General features: G+C 45.3%; 1 protein-coding gene across 5 annotated transcripts in view; it reads left to right on the top strand.

The window, feature by feature from the left end:
- Nucleotides 1-26,851, top strand: part of LOC119165735 (SET domain containing 2) — a 138,195-nt gene that overhangs the window by 7,154 nt on the left and 104,190 nt on the right. For all 5 annotated transcript variants that reach the window (XM_075865140.1, XM_075865141.1, XM_075865139.1 and 2 more), the window contains one exon: nucleotides 23,846-24,270. In XM_075865140.1, coding sequence (XP_075721255.1) covers nucleotides 23,846-24,270 — 425 coding nt within the window. The remainder of the gene's footprint in view (nucleotides 1-23,845; nucleotides 24,271-26,851) is intronic.

Below are 26,851 nucleotides of genomic sequence, written 5' to 3'. Positions count from 1 at the left end.
TGCGAGCACTGTCCATAAATTCACGGATGCATTAGGAATCAGTGTCCTTTAACGCTGTTTCCAAGTGAATTGTACAGTTCTGGTATATTCAAAAAGTGCTTTAGAAATAAGTGCAATTTCGTAAAATAAGATACATTGACCAGACCACTGTGCGTTGCTCGCAGTGCATATGCATCTACCAACTTCCCTTGGCACTGTAACAGCAGGTTGGAATAAAGCCTAAGGGGCAAAAAAAGAGAGAGAGAGAGAAGTAGGACCAGGAAAGAAATATGTACACCGGAAACGCTCACTCATGGCTGATAGGTTGTCGTATTTGTTAACATATATAAAAAAAAAAATGGGGGTGCATCGCGCATGTCAAATCAAAGTTTATTTTCAAATCAAATCAAAGTTTATTTACATCCTGAAGATGTGGGCAAGCTTGGGCGAAAAAGCGAAACAATTCGCTTGAGGAAAGCCCAAGCCCCCATATACAAGGCATACAGTAGAGACACACAAAGATGTGAAAACGCTATCAGAAAACAAACTAGCGCGTTACATACATGAAAAAAAGAATACTAACACTAACACAGATACTCTCACGGAATCATATCAGCGCGTTACATGAGAAAAAAAGAGAAAGGAGTAAAATGTTTAATGTGACACCCTAAACCTTTGTTTCTACAATATTTATGACAACAATGATACAGGGTATGTGTAAATGTTCATGCCGATAGTCAATCGATAAAGATAATGATTTGACCCAAACAATTTATTCAAAACAACAGGCAAACATCAAACAAACAAAAGCAATGTAAATATATCTCTCTTCATACAGTACAGCCATTTTTTTTTTTTTTTTACGGTGATTGGTTACAGGAAGTGTTTTTTAATATGACTTATACTGCGTTTCTCTACTTCTATTTCGCTTCTGAGGAGAGTATTTAGCAAGTGAGGCAAACAATACTGTAACATTTGTCGTCCGTATTCAGTTCGGCAGAAGGGGATGTTCCAGAAGTCTTGTTTGCGGAGAGAATAGAAAGGAGCATTTCCTCTTAGATTAGCAAGATTTAGAAGGTCATGCTGATTTTTATAAACAGCCTTTTTATATCTGATAGCTAGTTTCCAATCATAAAATTTTTCTATGGGTACAACGTTAAAACGATGAAACAAATCCTTTGTGTGCGCATGATATTCAACGTTTGCTATGGACCGAAGAGCCCTTTTTTGTAACATTAATATTCTATGGTTATTTCTCTGTGTGGAATTTCCCCACACCAAAAAAACAATAATTTATGTGAGATGAAAAAAGCGTGTTGTACAGCATGAGTTTTATCGATACAGGAAGAATGTGTCGAAATCTTGCAATGGCACCCACACTTTTAGCCACGTGAGATTGAACGTGGTCAAAATGATCGTCCCAGGACATATTTTTTTGAAACAGCACACCTAAAATTTTTATTGAGTTCACAAATTCTATAGGCTTCATTATATGATAAGAAACTGCAAATTATTATTGCAAAGTATTCCACACGTGAATTCAAGTTGCATTCATTTGTCTTTAAACACGATTAGAATGTGCTCAGTTTTCCTTTCTTTCAGAGCATGACTTCTATAGCTGTAACACTTTTTTCCAAAAAATCTATAGCTGTAACACTTCTCTGCAGTCTTGTGCTAACGGCCCAATCATACCGCGTTGGTAATAAAAGCCACAGCGCTTTAGGAGCAATTCATCATTGAATAACTGTTATTTTGGTGTTTCAGCACACATTCCTCACACTAGCATGTTCTGACCTAGTGTCTCACTACGCAACGACTCGCATGCCACTCATTTCCTACATTCGATGTACACCCGTCCAGTGATATCTACACTGACTGCATTATTCATTTCACATTTCATGCGTAGATATACATGCAGGTGCGTTCGGGTCCTCTTCAACAACGGTATCATGTTCTTTTCATTTTGTGCTCGCTTGGCGCCAACGAGCAGCAGGTGGAGGAAGAGTCAGGTCTCTCGGCATACCAACTTTTCCCTAGTGCTCTGCGCACCCGGGGGCGTTGTGGTATTGCTTGAAAAAGGTCTATTACCCTGCACTCTCATCGTAATCATTTTTATTCCGTTAGGTTGTCGTGTTTGTTCTCCAAATGCTCTTGCTGTATTCCTTAATGTTGACTTATGTGAGGTCATGTAGCTTTGACTGGGGCTGACATAACAGTTACTTTGGTTAGTGTATTCCTTTCTTCTAAGGGGAGACGTGGCTATGAAAATCATTTTTTTTTATTTATGGAGATAAAGTGATGAAATGTGGCATGCACAAGTGATTTGTTGTGCTGATATGCTCTCATTGCCATACCAAAATAAACAATGAACTCGACATAAGTTCGCCAAGTTTCTAGCATAACGATGTTACTAGAGTTCACAGAAGATAATAATTTATGCATATTGAATGCCTTCTACAGTAAACGAGCTAACCGTAAGGCGTGGCAGAGTTAATGGCGAATCTAAAAATGAAATAGACTTCATTCTGTGTGCGCACCCAGGCAATTACAGGATGTAGTATTAGTTGGAAAGATATAATACAGGGACCATGGAATGGTAAGCGCTCAAGTTCACCTAGATTTGACTGATATGCAAGAAGCCAATTAAAGGCGTAGACTGATATGCAAGACGTAGACTGATATGCAAGACTGATATGCAAAAGCAAAGGCGTAGACTGATATGCAAGAAGCCAATTAATGAGCTAGCAATGAGAGAGAAAGTACAGGAATTAAAGGTTTTGCTTCGGAATAGATTCGTGGTTCTAAACAAAGTAACTGACGTTAGCGTTGACACAGTGGATGTTAATCTTACTAGTATGATCAAAGAGTGCGCAATGAAAGTCTGAGGTACAGTCACTACACAGGACACTGGCAAAGTATTCCAGGAGACGAAAAATCTAAGGGACGACAAACCATTAAAACCTCAAATGCAACAGACAAAGTAGAGCTAGTTAATCAACGGGCGTAAGGTAGCCAACATAAGAAAGTGTAACATGCAGAGAATCGAACATGCGGTAAAAAGCGGGAAAAGCCCGAAAGCTGCGAAGGCAAGCTTGTGCGTAGGTATGCATTAAAGGACAAAAGCGGAGGAGTTCTACAGAGAGCTCTACGGAAGCCGAACTAATCAGAATGATATCGTAAGAAGCAATAATAGCCCAGAGGAATTTGACATTTGACTAGTAACGACAGGAATGCAGAGCCAAAGCCTTTACTGAGAATAAAGTAATAGCGGACCAGCTCCAAGATGGCGGAGAAATTGTGTTAAAAAAACTGGCCAGCTTATATAAAAAGTGTTTCTTGACAGATAGGGTACCAGAATCTTGGAAGAATGCAAACATCATCTTAATTTATAAGAAAGGAGACGTCAAGGATTTGAAAGATTACAGGACGATCAGCTTACTGTTTGTTCTCTACAAAATATTTACAAAAATAATAGCTAATAGAATTAATGTCGCATCAGAATTCAATCAACCAAAAGACCAAGCAGGATTTTGTATAGGCTACTCCACAATAGACCATACTCGTACTACTATCAATCAGGTGATAGAAAAATGGGCGCAATACAACCAACCTTTATATATACAGCCTTGATAATTACGAAACGGTGTTTGACTCGGTCGAGACATTAGCAGTGACGCAGGAACTACGGAAGGAGGGCATCGATGAATTCCTACATAAACATACTAATGATAGAGGCAGTGCAAAACCAGGTGAAAAGCGAAAAGCTTGAAATGCTTTCAATCTTGGAGATGGTGCAAAATCAAGTTAAGTGCAGAAAGCAGTCAGAGGGGGGCGGCGGAGCATCAGTGCATTGAGTCGGATAAGAAAATAAGGTGGCTTTCACCTTTTAGTTGTCTTAGGTGAATGCTTAGGGAGCCCTTTGTATTTTAAAGACGATAGTCTTTCTTGGGGACCTTCCACGCAGAAACATTGGTCTGTCTGTCTGTCTGTATATTTGTCTGTTTGTTCACCTTTACCGCGAACCGGGTGCTCTTAACAGCACCAGCTGATACCCCGAACGGCTGACTTCATCCGCAGCGCTCACAAATTTTGCTCAAGGATCAGCGTTCATAAGTGTGCGATTGTCAAGTAAAAAGCAATTATTGCGCATCTGAGGCACCATAACAACACGTATATATTCTGCATGTTCGTCTTTTACTAGAAAAAGCATACATAAGTAATTCTAAGGACCGTAGAACTTATCACGCTGCGCTGACCATGCAACGCTTTCAGGAAGAAGCAAGTGTTTCTAACGCTTTGCTAAGACGACACGGTGGTGGCACCTACCCGTTGCCTTGCGTTCTACACCTTATCACCCCTGAGACGGGCGCGCACGCCCATATCAGGGCTACGCGCTTTGTTTTCCATAAAGAACTGTCAGATGGCGCTCATGTTTCACGTGTGACGTGACTTGATGCGCTCGTTCTCCGCCGCTGCACGCTCGAGGCACTCTAACGCAACGCCTCCGAAATACCATTCACCGATTTTCTTGCGCAGAACATCAAATAAATGTTTTGTTCACTCTCTCCACAGGCAAGACTATCGTCTTTCGACGACATTTGCAGATTACATGCAGATACGGGCTCTAGAGGGCAGTACAGGGTTTTCGGCGTTGTTATGCCTGCGAGTCCACACCGAACGTCCATGCCTATGAAAAAGGCAATCTTCTTCAAGGCCAGCACGCGAGCCGGCCTGACGCGAACAACTCAACGGCGCCTTCCTGTCGCGCAACGCACAAAGAGCTCCTCAACCCACGAGCCCGTCGAACATTCGGCGCCTTCCTGTCTGGCGAGTCTTATGCAATGCGTGGTGATGTCACTCGTCCTTGTCCAACCAGAATGCCAGTGGCGCTTCTGGTTGGACATTTGGTTTCTCAAAAAATCCACCAGGTGCATATAAAAAAAAAAGCCCTGCGGTGCGTCGCGAGCAGTTGACTTATGTGTCAGAGAAGAGAGCTCGGCTCTTCAGAGTCTCCAAACTGTCGGCCCCAGTGCCGAATTTGTAACGCCTCTGTATCTATGTTGTACATAAACCTTGTTTAACTCACTGTCGTCTCGTCCGCTCGTCTATCAGCTCTGCGCAGAAGCAGTCGCGAGCTGAGAAACCTACGCTACCAAACGGCTGGTGACCTTCCCGGTGGAATTCGAAGCAGTGGCGCCTTCGGGACCGTGTTGGCGTCGCCGTCTTTCGCAACAGTGGTTGGCAGCTGCGGGATCGGCCGGCGTCAGCGACATCGATGCGGTGAGTGCCTGATGTTTTCCGCTCAGTTCACCAGACTACTCTAGCTCAGGTTATAGTAGTTTAGAGAAGGGCTGTGTGAAGCATTGCTGAGTGAGCTTTGATCGTTTCAAGCCAAGTCAGAGCACTTTGAAACCAAAGTTAATGCGGAGGGTGTAAACACTGTAGTGTTAAAATTGCTTGTGCGTCTTGCTAGTAGACTTATAGTGGGTACGGCAAGTAGATTCTTAACAGGGGCAAACAGCAAGAAGCTAGTGTGAACGATGAAGAACCTTAAAGTGAAGGAACTAATCGAAATTTGTGAGGAACTCGACATTACTTTGGGCCGTGCGAAACGAAAGCAACCAATCCTTGAGATCATGAAGGATGAAGGAGTGTCGGCTGAAGAAGTCGATGAGGCCTGGGCGGATATCAAAGCCTTGCCGCGAGGACGCTGAAAGGCGAGAAGTAGAAGTTCGCAAGCGCGAAGAATCTGAAAAGCGAGAAGTTCGCGAACGTGAAGAAGCTGAAAGGAGAGAACGCCGTGAGGAGGCCGAGAGACAGGAGCGCCTTGAGTTGAAATGAATAGAATTGGCAATCCTACAGTGTTCGCAGGTGCCTAGCGTAGCTTCTGCGGCAGTTCAGGTCAGCGGTCAGAGAATTCGCGACCAACTGCCACCGTTCGTAGTAGGCGAGGACATGGCGAAGTATCTCGTCAAGTTTGAACATGTCTGTGAGCGAAATGCTTTGGAGCGGTCTCTTTGAGCGCAGAACCTGTTAGCTCTTCTTCCCCGCGAAGTGTCCGATGCGATAAATTGCTTGTTGAGGGAAGCGTTTGAGAGCTATGACGAGGTTAAGGAGGTGCTCTTGAGACGTTATAAGTTGTCACCCGAGGCTTTCAGGCAAAGCTTCCGGTATGCTAAAAAGGGGAATGAGTCACACGTTGACTTTGCGTTTAGTCTTAAAGCTGATTTCATGGAATGGCTCAAGGGCGAAGGTGTTTATGACAATCGCGATAAAGTGGTAGAATCCATTGCATTGGAGCAATTCTACCGCTGCATCGAGGAGGATGTCAAGCTTTGGCTGCAGGACAAACTTGGTGAAGTACAGCTAAACAAGGCAGCAGAGTTAGCTGAGGAGTATTATACTCGCCGAAAATTGCATAGCAGGGCAGTGCGCGTTGAAAAGGATGAAAGAAAAGAGGGCTTTTACAAGGCAGCAGAGTTAGCTGAGGAGTATTATACTCGCCGAAAATTGCATAGCAGGGCAGTGCGCGTTGAAAAGGATGAAAGAAAAGAGGGCTTTTCAAAGAAACCTGATCAACGGAAACCCGCTCCGCACCGTAATTTCAAGAAGGACCCGTCTCTTACGAAGGACACTGTAGGGGAAGGGCAGACGGAAGCGGAGAAATCGAGTGCGGTTCGTAAACAACGCACTGATACCACACGGGCGTTTGAATCACGGAAGCCGCTAATCTGCTACAACTGCAAAAAGGAAGGGCACATTGCGATAAACTGTAAGCAAAAGTTTGCTTTCGCAACAATCCGAGAATCGGAAAAGAACATGCAGTTGTTAGAGCCGTATCTCCAAGAAATTAGTGTGAATGGGAAAACGTGTCGAGCACTTCGAGACCCAGCGGCAACCATGGACGTTGTCCATCCTTCATTGGTGTCTCCGGATGACTTTACAGGAGAATGCGCGTGGATCAGGCAAGTCGCCGAGGAGCAGACTGCTTGCATACCAATCGCTACGGTTGTCATTGAAGGCCCGTTTGGTAAGCTTTGCACCGAAGCGGCTGTGTCTGCTGCGCTTCCCGATCGTTTCCCTTATTTTTTCTCTAACAATTCAGAGCAGCTTCTCAAAGAGCAGGGTAAATAGTTCTTCCCCAACTTAGCGTACATGGCCCTCACGCGATCGCAAGAGCGGAAGCTTTCGCAGGAGCTTGATCTTGTTCAATGTGGTGAACAATCAAGTGACCTTGGCGGAGAGTCCACGGAACCTCAGTGAGGAAATTCTCCGTGTGAGTCATGTGAACAGTCACTCGAGCGGCCCGTCGCCGAAACGACTGGCACGGTTTCAGTAGCAGGGGGAGACAACATGGCGCCATTGAGTCAGAGCGAGAGGGGTGCAACGCTCTCGCCTGTAGCGGAAAGTTGGAGTAAGCTGTCGAGGGTTGATCGAGAAACGCTTGTTCGAGAGCAGCGTGAGGACCTCTTGATTAAAGCGCTAATGGAAAGCGTAAACTTAGGAAAAAAGAAAAAGAATGTTTCTTTTTTTGAGGAAGCAGGGCTCCTGTATCGGAGCTACACAAATGCGCAAGGTCGCAAGTATGAGCAGCTTTTGGTGCCACAAAAGTATCGTCGCCAACTATTGGAACTGGCGCATGAAAACGCATGGGCAGGGCATCTCGGCATAAAAAAGACCAAGGCTAGAGTTTTCCTTGAGTTTTATTGGCCGAAATGCTGGAAGGATATTGATGACTTTGTACGCTCATGCGACACTTGTCAGAGAGCAGGGAAATCCACGGACAAATGGAAGGCACCCATGAAGCTTGTGCCAATTATCACAGAACCTTTTCGGCACCTAGTAATTGATATCGTCGGGCCACTGCCAGTGTCAAGGCAAGGTTGTCGGTACATCCTGATGGCTCTCTGTGTAGCCACAAAATTTCCGCAAGCGATACCACTTAAGAAGCTCAATTCCCCTCATGTCGTGGATGCACTGCTATCTATATTTGCACGCGTCGGATTTCCTTCTGAAATCCAATGCGACAATAATAGTGTCTTCACCAGCCGCCTTACCTCTACCTTTATGGATAAATGCGGAATAAAAGTTTTTCACAGCTCGATCCATCATCCACAATCTAATCTGGTAGAGCGTATGCATTCCGTTCTGAAACGGATACTGAGAGCTGTTTGCTACGAGCACAAATGCGACTGGGAAGCGTCTATTCCTCCCGCTATGTTCGCTTTGAGATCAGCTCCTCATGAGAGCACTGGTTTTAGCCCTGCAGAGCTTGTGTAAGGCAGGAGTTTGAGAACACCAATGCGGAGGCTGCGCGAGTCCTGGGAGGGATTCGATGAGGACCCTAAGGTAGTTGCGTATGTTCTAGACCTCCTTCAGAGGCTTGGAAAAACGAAAGATCTAGTGGAAAGCCACATGAAGGCTGCACAAGTGTTTTCGAAGGAGTACTACGACAAATCGGCGAAGAAGCGCGCTTTTGAAGTAGGAAGTCGGGTAATGCTGCTGCGGCCGTCCAAAAAGAACAAGCTTGAGGTTCATTGGGAAGGGCCCGCCAAAGTAATATCGAAGCTTTCTGATACCAGTTATGAAGTGAAATTAGGAAGGCGGCCAAACAAAGTTTACCACAGTAACTTGATGAAACCATACGTTTAACGTCAAGCGGTCGTAAATCTGCTGTTGAATGCTTCAGAGGAAGAGGGAGCAGACATTTTGAGTTTTAGTGATGTAATTGAAAGGGGATCGGAGGTAATCTTGAACCTAGAGCCTAGGTTAAGTGAAGTCTAGAAGGAGGACCTGAGAAGGATTGTTTCCAAGTTTGAAGACGTGTTTTCGGACCGTCCCGGAAACACGACGTTGATCGAACACGATATTGAGCTAACTTGTGAGGCGTCAATCCGTAGCAAGCCGTATCGTTGTTCTCCTGTGCAAAAGCAGATCATGAAAGAGGAGATCAATAAAATGCTGGAGTTGGGAGTTATAGTACCGGGCGAGAGTGCTATACATACCCTCTAATATTGGTTCTAGTGCCAGGAAAAGATCTGAGGCCATGCATTGATTATCGGCGTCTTAACACCATAACTCGAGACCAAACTTACCCAATACCAAACCTAGAGGAGAGGGTAGAAACTGTGTCACAGTCCAGCTATATTTCCACGTTAGACCTCGTGCGAGGGTATTGGCAAGTCTCCCTTACGGAGCGTGCTAGCCGCCATGCCGCATTTGTTTCTCCATTTGGAACGTATCGTCCACTCAAGCTGAGCTTTGGATTAAAAAAATGCGCCCTATGTTTTTCACGTTTAATGGACCGCGTTCTTAAAGGCCTCTCTGAGTTCACTCTGCCATATCTTGACGATGTCGCCATCTTCTCAAACAACTGGGAAGAACATGTGCTGAACAGGTTGAAAAAAGCTGGTCTTATCGTGAAACCTACTAAATGTCACCTAGGGTGCGGCGAGGTGTCTTACCTGGGACACGTTGTGGGGCGTGGCCGGCGTATACCTTCAGAAATTAAGGTAGCCGCCGTCGTGAAGTATCCACGACCAACCACAAAATCTGAGATAAGGGCATTCTTAGGCCTGGCTGGATACTATCAGCATTACGTGCAAAACTACTCTAGCATTACCAGCCCTCTAACTGACGCACTTCGAAAATTCGAGCCGGTTAAAGTAGTATGGGACTTAGAAAAGGAGAATGCGTTTTGCCAGCTGAAACATGCCCTAAGCAAAAAGCCCGTTCTCATGGCACCCGACTTCTCTAAGAGATTTGTGATTCAATGCGACGCGAGTGATCGCGGCATGGGAGCTATACCGTGCCAGAAAGACAGTCCTGGTAACGAAAAGCCAGTTTTGTATTTAAGTCGAAAACTCAGCGGCAGGGAAGAGGCATACAGCACCCCTGAAAAGGAATGCGCTTGCCTCGTGTGGGCCGTTCAAAAGCTAGCTTGTTATGTCTCTGGTTCGAGGTCGAAATGGACCACTGTCCTCTAACCTGGTTAAATAACATGTCGCCTAAAAGTGGCCGGTTACTGAGGTGGAGCATGATACTCCAACAGCACAACTTTGACGTTCGCTACAAAAAAGGAAGGCTAAACGCTAATGCAGACGCATTGAGCCGTGCGTTTCGTTAGTACCTTCTCCGCCTTTCGGTTTCTCGCTGGTGATTTGGAGCAAAATTTTGTCCTCATCACGGCCTTAGCTGAGCACTTTCGTCCAGAGTGAGCTCAAGGAGCCAACTTTTGTTGTATTCTATTTCGCTACGTTGTTGTACGTGTAAAAATGTGAGTTCTCATTTTAAGAGTCTTGTGTCCCACATGTGCCTCTTGATGTAGAGGGAACGAAATTCCAATAGACACGTAGCTAGGCATATGTTGTAATATACATTGTCTGGTGTTCTGTCGGGTGACCGAGGGCACTTGCTTGTGTCGTGTGTTGTCTGTTGTCGAACCGTTCTTGACAAGTTGCAGAACCATCGACAAGTGCTGAAACCAAGGATCGTCAGAAGAGACGAGCGAAGCTGGTCGACAAGTTGGGGCGACAAGCCAGTGGAGCTGGGATCCGTCCTTAAGAATGGGATGTGTTCCCGGAACAGAGTCTGGAGCTGCATTCTCCCCATGGCCCTGGAGGCGAACCTGGAGGGACCTGGCGAACGAGCCACGTGGAAGCAGCTCGTCTTTCCGACGCATTGTCTGGCAGCGGGGGTGCTGTTATGCCTGCGAGTCCACAGCGAACGTCCATGCCCCTGAAAAAGGCAATCTGTGTCAAAGCCAGCCCGCGAGCCCGCCTGACGCGAAGAACTCAACAGTGAGTCACCTCAGCCCACAAGCCCGTCGAAGCAATCGGCGCCTTCCTGTCTGGCGAGTCTTACGCAATGCGTGGTGACGTCACTCGTCCTTGGCTGCAACCACGGGCAGCGGCTCCGGATTTGATGAGAATGACGCGGCCCAGCGGCGACCCCATTGGAGGATTCTGACCTCATGGCCAGCGGTGCTTCTGGTTGGACATATGGTTACTAAAAGAATCCACCCGGTGCATATAAAAAAAGCCCTGCGACGCGTCGCGATCAGTTGACTTATGTGTCAGAGAAGAGAGCTCAGCTCTTCTGAGTCTCTAAACTGTCAGCCCCAGTGCCGAATTTGTAACGCCTCTGTATCGATGCTGTACATAAACCTTGTTTAACTCACCGTCGTTTCGTCCGCTCGTCTATCAGCTCTGCGCAGAAGCAGTCGCGAGCTGAGAAACCTACGCTACCAAACGGCTGGTGACCTTCCCAGTGGAGTTCGAAGCAGTGGCGCCTTCGGGACCGTGTTGGCGTCGCCGTCTTTTGTAACAGCGTACAAATCTATTATTCTAGCCGTATACAGCTTCACTGTAAAAGGTAATCTAAGTTTGTTGTATCATGTCTCTCGTTTAGCGCACTTTGGGATATTTTCGTGGAATCTCCTGAAGCAGATTTACTACGTATTCCAGGCAACCCCGCACTTGCGGAAACTGGAAGCACACGAGAATGATCTTGCTACAGCCCAGGAAGGCCTCAGGAAAATGGAAGGGAGTGTCCGAGGGGATAGGCTCTTTGTGAATAGATAAATAATGTCATGTTGCACCCAGGAATACTATTAATCAAGAAGAAAAAGGGCCTGGTTTTTGCCTCTGAGTCGTCTTAGGATAGGGGCCTCAAACTCTCCTCAGCCAACGGGCTGCAGTGACAGATGTTAGTCCCACATGGGCATTTGAAAGTAATTTTTTTCATATCTGGTATATACAGGTCATTTACAAAGGATATTATGTGCCACGATTCACACGTCGACAGCGATCTTCAAACTGACTCGCATCGGGATGCCGATTGTGAAATATAGTTTTAATTTCACAGTAAATGAGGTAACACATGGGATATCTCGCGGAGAAAACACATTTAAACTATTCAGGCCTGTGTAGCTCACAAGTGTACTTCACAAGAAAAATTTAAAAAAAAATGTTGGTTTTGAGACGGTCGCGTGAGACTCTGCAAGCAAGAGGCTTGCGGGCCGCATATTTGGGACGCTTTTCTTTGGTGAATGCATTAGGGACACTGTGACTCTTCAGCATTGAGGCACTGATGTACATCGCGGCGTCTGTCTGCCATATCTGCTGATAACTGCATATATGTATTTGTGTAATTTCATAATATACAGTTTTATTGATCTAGTATTTTTTATTTGCTAGTGTCAAAAGTAATTACTGAAGAGGTTATTACAGAATGCACAACTGCATGACAGCCTTCTCTCTGTCTTTTTTGTATTATCGAGTGAAATATAAAGTGCTGGTTAGATGGTCTCAAAATATTTCTAGTTCATTAGAGCCCCATTTAATTTATTTAGCTGCTTGAATGTAAATTTAAGTTGCTTATATAGTGCACTTCATGATGTAAAATAACTGCTCCAGGAGAAAATTTTCGCTGCTTTGAAGTTCTCTAAAATTAATTTTGCTGCTCCGTTGTTCCAAAGCTGTAGTCCTTGGTAGCATCACTGCACATACCATTTCATGGCTTCATTGGATGAGAAGTGCTTTACTTTCGTGCATCACATGCCCAAAATGCAAATATCGATAAATGTAGGTACAGAAGTGACAACCTGCGACACAAACTTGTGAGTAGTGTATGGGGAAATCCTCAAAGCAGATCAGGAAGCTAGCTATCCTAGTTGTGCATCGTGTTTTCTAGCCTCAAGGGCTTGCGAACTACAATGTGGATACGACAGCTTAGAAGACTCTCCTTCTCTTAGACGTGGTTGTTTTTGCCTTGCAAAGGACTGCTTTATCAGTTTGAAGAAGGCTGAAACACAGTAGTGCAGCAGGTTTCAGATTGGGAGACAGGAAATCTGAAGGAAGGGATCGTCATTGGGCAAGACAATTTTCTGGTCATGCTCTAGCTGCATTGAGCGTATTATTCTTCTTAACCTGTCATGTCTGCCAACTCATTCCATGGACTCAGAATGGAAACGAGCATGTGTACGAATGCTTCAGCAGTCTAGCAAGAAATATTTTTGTGAAAAATATCTGCTAGCACTGTGCAACTGATGCTATCTCGCCCTTCGAAGAGGCCATAGCATCTAGGCCCTTTTACATCTCGAAACTCAGTCTGCTGGATCTTTCACAAGCAGCAATTCGAACTCACTCACAGAAAAGCTATATAAACTGTGTGAGGCTTTGCTGGAGATTTTGTGACCTTATCTGATCTATGCTGAATTTCATGCATTGCAGGCAATACTATGAAGCTTGCATATAATTTTCACTCTTTGCATTTGTGAATGTCTAGAGGCCGGATTTATAGGCACTAAAAAAATGTGGCTTAAGTGCCAGAAATAGGTGAGCAAAACACTGTTCTAGGCCCGCAAAATAGTAAATATAGACACAATAATATATACAAAATTCAAATTTTCAAAGAAATACGTGTGGGATGTGTCATAGGAAAGCTAAAAAAATGTTTTAGCTTATGATGGCACAAGGCTCCAATGGTTTAGCACAGCCATGCATATTTTTTTTCTCCTGCAGGGTTGGCAGAGTACACTCTCTTTTTTTCTAGTCCAGCATGGTGAGTCCAGCATGGTGAACTGTCCACTGACAAAAAAACATGCTCTTGGTGTATCTTTCTTTTTGGCATGGCTGAAAATGGCAACACGGGAGCAAATAGCTAGAGTGCTAGTAGACCAGCAGGGTCTTTTTGCCTCATATTAACTTGGTCTAATCGCACAGAGGGAATTTCTTTTCTGTCTGCGAACACTTTGAAGGGTCCTTCACTAGGCTTGAGAATTTCGAACGGGCAAGAGGAATGCATGCACTGGGTGCTGCTCTCAATCTCATCTGCCAAGATTTGCAATGCTACGCGCTCTGAAAAGAGGTCAAATGTCAAAGTAAACGCCACTCAACCTTCATCTTGTGGGCATGCCCTCATACATGGTGGAGGTGGCGTATACAAGGAATGCTTAATGCGTACGTCAAAGTAGTATGTGATGCTACGAGGATTATTCCAGGCGACGTGTGTACTTTCTGCAATCTGTGGCCTGAATAGAAGTAATACAGAAATATGCACCGTGTAAGAAGCAGATGACAAAGAAAACAAGGACCATGTTGGCATCTTTTTTGTGTACACTCCATTTTCCCCTGATGACACTCCACGGTATCGCATTCGTTCTTCATTGTCCTGTGGCTGCACCTCGATCCTGTTCCCTACGCGTGCAAGCAGAGGCTAAGGAAATGCCGAGGAGATGACGCAATGCGAATGAATACATGTGTAGAGGGTAATCGGCCTTCTTATTGGTTAAGAGGCCTTGTAGCTCTCCTTGACAGTGCTGAAAATAACTTATCAGATGGAGTACAGGTTGCTCCCAATAGAGTTCTGACAGCTGGAGTTTGCCGAGTAACATGAATACCTTTCTCCAATTGTACCTGAAAGCAAAATTTATATTTAAATAGTGTTCATATGGCACCGATTTCAAAAATAAGCATTTGTAGCACTTATAAAAATTTAGCCACAAATGTCAAAACTAGGCACCTATAGGCACTATAACAACACCATAAAAGCCCTTCTCAACCTCTAATTCATGCTCATATATAAAAATGGCACGATAGGAACACAAGAAACAAAATAGGCATTTGCCTATAATCCGGTCGCTAGTAATGTCTCATGTACCCGCCATAGTGGTTTAGTGGCTGACTACTGACCCACAGATTGCAGGATTGAATCTCAGTCGTAGCGGCCGCATTTTCGATGGAAGCAAGAACGATTGATGACTGTGTACTTAGCTTGAGGTGCACTTTAAAGAACCCTAGTTGATGGGAATTTCGAGAGCCCTCCACTATAGCATCCCTGATGACCATACTATGGTTTTGGGTGTAAACCAGGCAATTTTTAAATAGTATTGTATGTCAAAAAGGAATATAGATGTCATTTATTATAGCATGAAATTAAATTTTCTATCTTTATGTTACAGGGTATGTTGTAGTTGGGCGAAAGCTGTCCCTGGTTTGGAATAAGACCTAATGGGCAGAGGGACACATTATTGGGACAGCTGCCTTGGCAAACTGCACTCACAAGTGAAGCTTGCAGAGTTGAAGCAACCTGACGATAACCTGATGTGCACAAGTTGTGATTGCACCATATGTGAATTAGCAGTTATTCATTAGTAAGTGTGGTGCAACTCGAAAACACCTATGCTGCTAATTATCTGAGGTGCCTCTTCTACTAAGCATGCTACTTCCACAGGTTTCATAGCACTACTTTTCAAATCTGAAGTATAAATAGTTAAAGCAAAGATTGCCTTTGACCATATGGCTGCCAAAAGTATGTGAATCAGGGTCTTAGCCTCCTCTCGGCTGGCCACCCCAGTATATCTGTGCCTGTCCCACAGGCGTAAGCAAGGCTTTTTGTGGGGCGAGGGGAGAGGGTGGGAAGGACAAAGAGTGTCTGAAATACAACACTGAAATTTCAACACTGACTAAACAGGTCCGACCAAGTATCGCTATGTGGCAAACATTGCACTCCCCCTCCTTCCAGGTGATTAAGGGGGGGAGGGTAATCCCAATTCGTGTGCTCTGCCCCTCCCCTCCCCCCTTCGCGCGAGCGCACGCCTGTCCTACCCAACTAGAGTCGCCAAATGGGCTTTTTGGTAGAGCATTTGGATACTAGGATACAGCGTGAACTCGACGCAAGGACAAAAGAATCGAATGAAAAAGGCGTGCAAGTAGCGCCGTAAGTAGTAGTTGTTAGCAGTGCCACGTGTGTCTTCGTTCCTTAATTCTCATATCTTTGTGTCGGGTTCATGCTGCAACGAAGTACCCATCTTTCGTACTGATGTGTAATCTCGATGCTTTCTTTGTGTTAAAAGGTGCATTAACGCCATGTTTATCTAGAAGTCGCCATCATTTGTCTGCCTTACTCGGACGCCACTACGTGATAATTCTGGAATCCTTCTCTGCATCTGCAGCCAGTCGGTGCTCAGGCGATTGGACGTTCTACGGGATGCACAAGCAAGCAGCTGCGCAGTGAGGTAGCTGAAGCTTGCATCGCGGCGGACTCTGGCGGCATTGGCATCCGAGCACAACTAGGGGTCACCGGGAGACGCGACCGTTAACGAGCCAGCGTCGCTCTCAAGAGGTGCTCGTCTAGAAGCGTCTATCATTGTGCTACCTTTTGCCTTGTTCTAATCGCGCGCGTGCAGGAAACAAGGTTGAGCACGTTCCCAAGTTCTGGCTCATATCTACCGTTACCGTTAGTTCCGGAAGATCTTCCGGAAATGCCACGCGTGTCTGGCGGAGCTGGTGGCGATTGGTTCCAACGCCTCCGCCCCATGAGTCGGTCTTCGCCACGCCAGGGGCCATCATTCACTGCTGTCTGCCCGCGACGGCGTTCTACCTCTGCACATTTTACTAAACATCTGCACCCACCATCGAGCACTGCTGGCAGTCCATGGTGTACTACGTCTGCAGTTTCTGTTAAATGGTGGGCATCGATTGACTTGGCACTGCATCATCAGCTGAAGAGCGCGTTCATTGCTTGAAATAACACCTATCATAATGGGAGGATTTAAACCATATCGCAGTATACACTGCACGTGTGAATCACCAGTTTCGCCGGAGTGATGATGCAATTTCCTGATTATGTTTGATTTCTGCCAGGAAGGTTGTCGCACGTCCAGTAACGTTCCTGGCAGGAAGACACTGGTTTTATAAGTCAGCTGGAGCGAAGAGAGCTTGCACGGTTTCGACCATGGATGGTTATGACAAACCTTTGATTTAGCAACCCATGCGCTGACAAAGGCAAGCTCAACGAACGAAGTACGAGCGCTTTTATTATTATTTAGTGGTAACCATGAACTTATACCGGCGTGCACCTGAAGCAACTGGCTCGTATGACGGACGTTTATAATGTTCCGGTACCACAACAATGAACTCATGTGTCTCTAGCTTCAGCAGAACATATAAGTTGTGTTCTGTATACTACATCAGAGCACCACTGGGTTGCCGAAACATAACAATGAGCACATTTGTCTCTAGCTTCAGCAGAACATATAAGTTGTGTTCTGCATACTACCGCAGAGCACCACTGGGTTACCGAAGCAGAAATAGCAGCGTCCATAAGAAAATTTGGAATAGGGATTCCCTTTCCGCTTTAAATTACATATTTCTGAAAATTCACATTGGGCTGGTGTCGGTGTCTCTGCTCGTCAGGCGATTGTAAAACGGAGCATAGTATTTCAATGCAGTCAGATTAGCTGGACCAACCTTTGATTGACGATGAACCACCAATCTTTGTCCATGTCGATGTTTTGGGGCTCTTTGACTGGTGGTTTAGCGGCATCGGAATTTTTTATGTAAGCCACTGATTTGCGGGATGCCGTGTAACCAGATGTTCGTGTTGACACCTCGTGACACATCGTTTGACCACAACTGTAGGAATTTTTTTTTTTTTTTTAGCCAAATGTTTTCGATGGAGATCGTTTACTAAGGCATCATGTTCATGATTACGCCATTGCCAAAAACTTGCATCAGTAGTGAAGTAGAATAGGTTTCGTCACTGCAGTGGCAGTTGTAGTGGCTTTGTGTATCGCTGGAGCGTGGTTTCAGTTCCCGGCCTGGTTTAGGTTGTGGTGGAATGCACGAACGATTAGCAACTTACCGTATTTACTTGATTGTAACGCTACCTCGATTGTATTGCGACGGGTGAGTTTCGGGAAAAAATGGTGATTGTCAATGTTATGTAGAAAAATCTAGAAAAAAAATTGGTCTCGTATCTGCATGTTACACTGCAAATGTCATTGAAAGATGATAGTCTTGCATCTGGAGAGAGTGAACAAAACGTTTATTTGATGTTCTGTGCTAGAAAATCGGTTAATGGTATCCTGGAGGCGCAGCGTCAGAGTGCCTCGAGCGTGCAGCGGAGGCGAATGAGCCCATCTAGTCACGTCACATGTGAGACATGAGCGCTATCTGGTGGTTATCTTGGAAAACGAAATGCGCGTCATGTGCGCCTGTCTTGGAGGCGATAAGGTGTAGAATGCAAGGCGACGGGTAGGTGCCGCCACCGTGTCATCTTAGCAAAGCGTTGGAAACACTTGCCTTTTTGTGCAAGCGGTGCATTATCAGCGCAGCGTGATAAACGCTACGGTTTTTAGAACTACCTATGTATGCCTTTTCTAGTATCAATGCACACATTCAGAATATTGACATGTTGTTATGGTGCCTCAGATATGCGCAATAATCACTTTTTAATTGACAATTGCACAAGTATGAACGCTAAAACTTGAGCAATATTGGTGGGTGCTGTAGATGGAGTCCGCCGTTCGGGGTATCGTTTGGTGTCGTTCGGGTTACGGTTAAAGGCAGACAAACAAACAAATGTACAGACAGACAGACCAAAATTTTTGCGTCCAAGGTCCCCGAGTAAGCCTATCTTCTTCAAAAAGTTTATACGTGGTACATTCGATAAATACGGTAATTTTATGTCCGTGTTGGGGAATTCTGGGTAGCCGGCATTAATCTGCAATGTTTCACTATGGCATGCCTCGTAATCGTATCGTGGTTTTGGCACATAAAGCTCCAGTTAATTGTTAGTTTATTGGTTGCTGTCGTCAATGCAGACAGTTTCAGAATGAAGCAGCGGCAGAAATGTTCGAGAAGGGTGCACCGTCATGATTCAATATCAATATCATGATTCAATGGCAATATCACGTTGAAATCACCCGAACGTACCACTGTCAAAATAGAGGCTCAAAGCTGTGCCGTCATTGGGGAAGTTTGTGTGTTTTTGGGGGGAGGGGGGGGTCTTTTTAAAGGGACCGACAGCTGCCCATAACATGAAATGGGATGACTGCACGGATGGAATGATTGTCCCTTGTGGGGACTCAAACCAACCCTATTTTCTCGTGAAAAGTGCAGTTATATTTTTTCTTCATTAATAAATCGGAAAAAAGCCTGTGGTGCCAACTTCAATTATCCAAGCTGCCCTGTCACATGACCTAAACTCAGAAATCAGAAATTTTCCTGTTAGTATTTAAATATTGTGTGTTTCTCTATAGTAGAAGATATTGCTCCAAAAAAATGCACTTATAGGCCTGCGTTAGTAGTGCGCAATAAAGTGGCGCTACCTTCGCATGACGTAATGATCCTGTGCTCGTCAGCGCATCTTCAGCAACTTTCCTACGTCCCCATGAAACCGAGCATACACTTTCCAGGTTGCTTAAGATTTTTGAGTGACGCGTTTTTTTTTCTTTTTTTACCTACACTGTGTCTCAGAAATAACGCGTAGTGACGTTTTTTGGTGACTTGACTAGGCTCGTGTGTCGAAAGAGTGATGACGACGGAACAAGCCATCCGCGACATAAGCGCATCAACTTTGGGCACACGCAACGCAATACAAATACAGGGAAGCTGTATAAAGCCGCATTGTCTCATTGTAACAGCTGGTTATTTTCGAAAATAGTTGTAAAACTCAGAATAAGCGTGGTTAAGCATAGGTACAGGAACTACTGCGAAAGCAGAACAATGACAGCATGCACAAGTCACCGTAAGTTGCTGGACAAAAAGGCATCTCTGTGTTCAGAGCCTTTCAAATCGAGAAATACTGCTTATAAAGTAACTACGTGCTTTTGGGAGTAACTACTGCAGCTGCGAACACTGCGAAGGGTAAGCTTTCAGTCGCGCCGAAAAAAAAAAGGTCGAAAAAAAATTTGTTGTCGGTCCCTTTAACATTTAAGGCAAGACAGCTATCGATAGTTTAAAGGAACACTACAGGCAACTATCAAGTCGACGTTGATTGTTGAAATAGCGATCCAGAATCATCGCACTGTTACTTTTATGCTAATCAAGTGCTAATTTTGAAATAAAATTACGGTATAGAGGTCCGCATGGGGGTCCACACAACGTTGCCCGGCTGTACTGTGCGCCGCCGACATTAGTAGCAGCAGAACGAAAATAGCGGGAACGAAATAGCGGGAATAGCGGCAGCAACAATGGCCATTGAACAGTTTCCTGCCATGTCCTCCTAGATGGCAGACGTGCTTGATTCCATTGGGCCTGCTGGATGGCACGACCTGTCCAGTTTAACCAGGCGAAAATTGAACTTTCAATGACTTGTGCCATTCTTTAGTAATGTCCAATAGTTTTTTCCATGAATTAAACAAGCGGACAAGCAGCTTCTTATTATGTCTCTTGATTCTAGTGAGCCCTAGTTCGATTGCTAGTGAGCCCCGCCGCGGTGGTCTACTGGCTAAGGTACTCAGCTGCTGACAGCTCGGGGGATCGAATTCCGGCTTTGGCGACAGCATTTTCGATAGAGGCTAAAATGATGTAGGCCCGTGGGCTCAGATGTGGGTGCACGTTAAAGAACCCCAGGTGTTTGAAATTTTCGCAGCCCTCCACTGCGGTGTCTCTCATAATTGTATGGTGGTTTTGGGACGGTAAACCCCACATATCTATCAATCAATCGATTGCTAGTGACTAATTGTAGTCGGTACCACTCGCGTCGTCAGGATCATTTTGGAATGCCCTACGCATAGCGCATGTGTTTTCATGCATTTATCTTAATTGGTAAATAAAGCACTGCTGTTGATAATATTGTTTTAGAAGTCATACATTGGGCTTTCACTCTCATGTAAATTGTTATTTGACTTTAGTGTCCCTTAATCGGTTGACGGGGTTTTTTTCCATTGATGACAGTAGTAGTAGTATGAACTTTGTGAACGCCCCCTCGTGTTCTAAATCACAGGTTGGCTTTCGCTTTGTCACCCTTATTTCTGCTAATCTGAGGGCTTATCTCTTTGGCTGAAAGCACAGTTTTGTCATCAATATAATCTTGATGATCTTTGTTACAAGATCATGCTAAACGCGTGTAAGGAGCTGTACAGCTGTACTCGAACAAGATAAATCATGTAGCCCCCTAACTAATCTGCACATGTCATTATAGCTGCTGCTGCCTCTGTGTGTCGAGTTTCCCACACTATGCACAATCCTGTGTTGTTTTGCAAGTCATTATCCCTGCATTGCGGAGCAGTTCTGCAAGTTCTACAGACATATTGCACGAAAAGAAGGGGGGGGGGGGAATCCTTACTGCCTTACTTCGTAGTTGGCATCGCACTAGCGTAGAACATCGCTAAATGTGCCCGTATTATTGCTGAAATTTCGCGTACAAGGCTTTGCGTCCGTCCACTCGCGCACGAATGTCGTGCCGGTTCTGCACCTGACACTGAGCTCTAGAGGTTCACGATCTTGAAGTTTCGTGCTCGTGGAGATTTTGTGCTTTTTCTTTCTTTCCCGGCTTTTCAGCGCTTACCGCACGTGTTCCACTTTTTTTTTTTTCGTCCCGATGAAAGGAAAAGATGTGCCGCCGAAACTGGCCTGTATCTGCGTTTGCCATCGTACCCACACTTTAAGGGCGCTGGGAGAATAGGACGTTGTTCTATAGGGGGCGCTATGCCTGGCGAAAAGAAAAGAAAAACCATCGTGCAAGGGGCTCCCAGAGAATGTAACGCCGTTGTTCGCGCCGCTGACAGGGGGTACAGTCGTCTGTGTGTACTCGGGCCAGACACGTGCGTTTTATGTCTACGCCGTACCCTAAACTGCCTTTGGCGGCACGCGACAAAAAGTGTTCATTTCGTCGGCCTTAGCTTCCCGCGTATCCCTCTGTTAGGCCATTGGTTTTACTGCCCTCTGAACTCGAGAGACCTTCGGCTCCTTCTTTTAATCCTACTCCGAGGCGATTGCAGTGGCGGCGTTCTTCTTTGAAGCCGCAGCTCGCGCGTAGCTTCCTTTCTCCGTTCCCTGCCCCGCGGGCATGACGAGTGGTCGCGCCGCGAGCATGTCGCCGGCTCGAAAGTAGAGGTCCGTCTCTCGTTTTTTTACGACGCTTGTTTGCGAGACGCGTGCCTGGCATTTTGTTCGTCTTTTCACTCGCGCGCGCCCGCTCATTCTCCCTCGCTCTGTTCCATTCGCCTGTGTAGCTTCGAAGTTTTCAAAAAAGGTCGCGTCTTTTGTGCGTGCCAATGCAGACCGTTGTCCCGTCGGAAGAGATTGCTGCCGCCTGCCCGCGTCCCTGTTTCTCCCTAGCCGCCTTTATTTCCCGGCGCCTTCGCGGACGAGTGCTTCAGCCAAGGCGCTGGCACGCGAAGCGCTGCTGTCCCGCACGCCTTTGAAGTGAAACAAAAATGTTTGTCGGTTAGTTTCGACCATCGGTTTTGTGATGGCAATCTCTCAATCGCCTCGCTCACGGTGGCGCCGGCCGACCTTTTTCTGGGGGGCGCTCGTGGCCCGCGCACTGCCGGCAAGCAGTGCGCGCCCAGCAGCGTTCGGGAACGGTTGGCCGCGCGCTGCCTTCGTGTCGGTGTTTTCGTACCTTACCACGCGCCGCCATGGAGATCTGTTCGCGAACGGTGGGCTTTGGCGGCTGGTTTCTGGGGCCCTGCTACGGTCCGGCCGCTTTCGTCCTCGGACTGTTCGGGTGAGCCTGGCGCACTGGCGCCTTGCACGGTGGTCTCTGTGCGTTGCCGTTTATGATATGGCGCGATCAGAAAGGTTTGAGAAAAAAATGGAGTGGAAATATAGATGCCACATAAGGAAGCATTAACCACCCTTAGATGACTGCTGCGGCTGCCATCTTAGTAGAGGCAAGACAGAACTTCGGCGTTCAGCAAAAGAAATGCGGTGTTTTGTTCCCATTTTCTAGGAGTTAAATACAGTATTGCAATTTGTTACGTGGACTGCATGGTGTGTGTGTTTTTGTTGGTGGTTTCTACAATAATTCTCAAACATGTTACATTATTAGGAAACAGTGATAGATTATTTCAAGAATTAACCTAGTATTTACATTACCAGAGCAAAACAACGTGATCTCTAAGTGAGCACTACCCGGGAAGAGCAGGTTTACGAAATAAAGGGTGGGCAAACACTGGCTTACTTTTGCTAGTAAGAAATTGCAAGGGTTTTTATGCCCCCATTTATTATTATTATTATTATTATTATTATTATTATTATTATTATGTTCAAGAACTTAAGTCTTCATGGTATAGTCTACTCATCGGGCCACCAGCCTTTGCGATTCCAACTGCTGCTGGCCACCTACCACGCAGGACTCCCCATACCCTGATTTTAGTTTTTTGTGTCAGTGGTGCGTAGTAAACCTCCTGAAGCAACCTTGCTGGCTTCTTCCATTTTATCATCTTTCTAATTTACAACAAGGGTTTCATATGCAGTCGTGGCAGCTCCAGCATTATTCTGCGCCCTCAGTACGTGTAGACACCCAATGGGGGTTACCATGCACAGAACGGCTACATAACTCTTGTAACACACGACGCAGCCTCGTGCTCTGTAGCCGCCCTCTTCTTCCTCTCTCGTGTCAGTTAAAGGCTGTCGTCAGTGTAGGTAACTGCTTGGGTTGTCTTCTTTCTTGTGCCAGTCTTTCTTGTGTCCGCCCCAATATCTTAATATGGTTAGCTGTCATGTAGCTCTATTCATTTGAGCACATTGAAAACGGGTCCATTTTCTCCTCATTACTATTCAAGAGCTCAACAAAAGCTGGTGTTCAGCATAAAAATAAAAACTTCTTCAATTTATCAACTTCATCGATAGGTATTGTCTTGCAAGACACTTTTCTCCACTGAAAAAGCTAAGCTTCCACACTAAGTAATTTACCCTAGAAAGTGGATGAGCTTGTATGTGTTCCTTGCTTTGTTGCTGACACAGGAGACAAGCTTGTGCAACATCACAATTCTGTCACATTTTTGCTCTATTTTCGAATTTCGTTTACAAAGCCCAATTCCCAATGCACGTAAACCGACATTCAAGTGCAAGAGCCAAGATTTGTTTGCATTTTCTCAAGCAAATAAATAAATCGATCTTTCATGCAGGGAGGAAGATGACGAGGTGGAACCGAATCTTGTGGCCGCTACAAAGGCGGCTCGGAGTATGACTCGCCCGTGCATCAAGGGCAAGACTGCTGCGAAGGCTGTACAGGAGGACCACTGCGATGGACAAGCGCCATCATGTCTCATAGGCATTACGGTGGACAGTGTGCCGGAAAGTGTGAATGACATTCTTGCGAGTGGTGACTGCAGTGGTGCAGGGGCTAAGAACTGTGCGGTAGCTCTCTCGTCGATGCAGGACAGTAGTGAGCACCCTAGAGACAGTAAAGCGGGAGACTCAGCCACCACAACAGATGTGAAAGTGATGGCAGATGATGATGATGATGACACGGGCCATTCTGTGGATAGTTCTGTGCAGGACGAATCGAGTGTGACATCTGCAGCCGACAGCCAGACATCGTCAAGTGATGGTGAGTAGATGCCAGGTTTCATTTGTAATGTTGCCCACTTCCCCAAAGAGCTTTCAAAGGCCAGGACCTATTGCAAAATATGGTCACAAAGAAGCTTGCAAGGCACCACCCAGGGGGCCATTTTAACAAAACATTAAAAAAAAAGTTCATTATTAGATTTTTATAATAAATTAAGCTGTCCAGTTACATTGTTGCCAGGGTTATGAGAGTCAATGCCGGCGCCCGCCTCCTTTGTGTTGCCTGGTGTCTACGGGCAGCGTACTTTCTCTGCATTCTCCATTGTTTTGGAGCTGTGTCCCACTTTCTTTTTGTTTCTGTATTACGTAGTGGCATATCTCTACTTGTTGCCGTGTGCAGTCTGCATTGACTAATGGAAGTGCAGTCACACGCCATGGGCAGTGACATTTCAAGTGGTGCATGCACACGTGACTTACTCATGCTTGAAAGCACAACATAACTCGCTGATTTCAGCATCACATACAAAAACCCAGCTTGAGCAAGCATACAGAAATGAGGCCCTCAAACGCACACCGGTCACATGTGTGCCATATTTCAATAAGTGATATTCCCTGAACTGTGGGCTTGTCTGCAATCGGCTGTTATGATATAGCAATCCGGTGTTGCATCGAGGTGATAGTAATTGTCATCTCAATGAGGTTGAGAGCTGGGCTAGCTAGTGACTGATCATTAAACTGTACGTTGAAGTGGCGCACTTTTTACCGAAGCAAAGGGGACAAGAAGGACACGACACTCTTGCAACTAAATTTATTTATATTCAGAAAAAATTCTTCAAATATACATCATATTTTAACCTTATGGTATAATGAATTGTCATCTCCCATTTCCACACTTATTGTTGCTTGGGCATGATGAACACATGACCATTGTTGCTTGTAGCAACTGAAGTGTTGCAGTGCCAAGCAAGGTCTGATTTCCAGCATGGAAGAAGAAAACAATTAGGATAGAGCATTTTGGAATGGTATAGACAGATAACTAGTTGGTGAGACATGCAGATGCAAAGCTTTGTTTGCTCCCATTTTTATGATAGAGCAAGGACTCCTGAATTTCTTGAATGAGGGAAGATACTTTTGCAGTTTCTACTATTTTCATACCATGAAGCAGTTTTGTACATTATCCACATGGTCACTACTGCACGACCTATGTACCGTTCTTGATGGTTTCCAATACACAAATCTGGTGATCCATTTCATTTATAACTGCAACAATGTAGGATAACTATAGCAATCATTTCATGCATAGAGTGGGGTTTTTAAGGGGAGATGTGGGTTGAAAAACGCGAGTTTTCTTCAAAATTACCGATTTTTTTTTTTCGCCTTTATTGATCAGCTCTACTGTCCTGGAAAAAAAAAAACAAAAAACATGCTGAGACTTGGCTGGAAATGCTTTAAAATTGCGTCTAAAGAGCACAAGGTGTCTGTTAAAGGGCCCAAAGTGTGCAGTCTTTGAGCACCTTGCCGCCGATAATGCGCCGCCGCTCGCCATTGTCGATCGCATGAGGCAAACAGTCGAGTCTCACTCTTAAAATAACGACAGTTTCCGTCGCCGACGTGGCGCAAGAAATAATAAAAGGAAGCATGCTTTTGAGAATTTTTTGAGTGCTACGACTGGCTTATTAAGTGGTATGGGTTGGGGACCGCCATTGGCCACTGCGCGCCTTTATGTGCTGTGAAGCCTACTTGCAAGGTCCATGTCTTGTCGAGCAGCGCAGCTGAACAATGCTTTTCTCGTGTATTTATCTCCCTTATGAATTAAAGAAGCCATTGCTCGTGCGTGATAGCCATTGTGGCGGCGTGCTCTGTAGGAATAGGCTACGAGCAGCTGGACCAATTTACGGCAGTTGTTTGCTAGCCATGTTTGCCAATGCATGAAAAGTCATTCACAGCCATTAGCCGGAAAGTTCGTGATGCGGCAATGGAAGATGTCCGTGCCAATCTTGTGAGGTCGAAGAAGTTTACAGTGAGGAAGCTTAGCGGGGACGACATTGCCATTATGTACAGCGGTATTTGGTACAAACGTGGCCGCAAAATGGCATCGGCACTGCTGTGTCCCGCGACACTGGACTTAGTTTAGATTTTGAAGTCCTGTCGAACTTCTTCCTAGCTTGCAGTCGGCACAAAACTCTCCCACATGGAGTGGAAGAAGTTTGACAAGCGTTTCATGGACATGTCTGTGAATGCAATGTCTGTGAGTAGTCGGCTCGAAAAAGCAGAGAAAGACAAACTCATGGTGCTGGTGTATTTTAGTGGCTGTGGCCACTACAAAAAGGATTGTTCCTTTTTATGTTCAAATTGCATCGCATTTATAGACATCCAAATAAAAAACGCAGTTTTAACTTTAAAAATCTTTTTTCTCAAAGCACAAATTTTGCCCTTTTTTTCGATGTGCCCTTCCTTTTTCGGGCACTTGTAGTGCTCGGATCTGCATGAAATTTCGCCCAAATTTTTCCAAAGTATGAGAAATACAATTATCTAGTTTAAATTTTAATATTTTTTTATATTAAAAATGTATGTAAACCATTATTAGGGTAGGTAAAATATGGACTTTTTTACGCCTATTATTT

This window comes from Rhipicephalus microplus, chromosome 1 (assembly GCF_043290135.1).
Source record: "Rhipicephalus microplus isolate Deutch F79 chromosome 1, USDA_Rmic, whole genome shotgun sequence".
Lineage (NCBI taxonomy): Eukaryota > Metazoa > Arthropoda > Arachnida > Ixodida > Ixodidae > Rhipicephalus > Rhipicephalus microplus.
The sequence above is the reverse complement of the archived record's forward strand: the minus strand, read 5'-3'. Positions and strand labels throughout refer to the sequence as shown.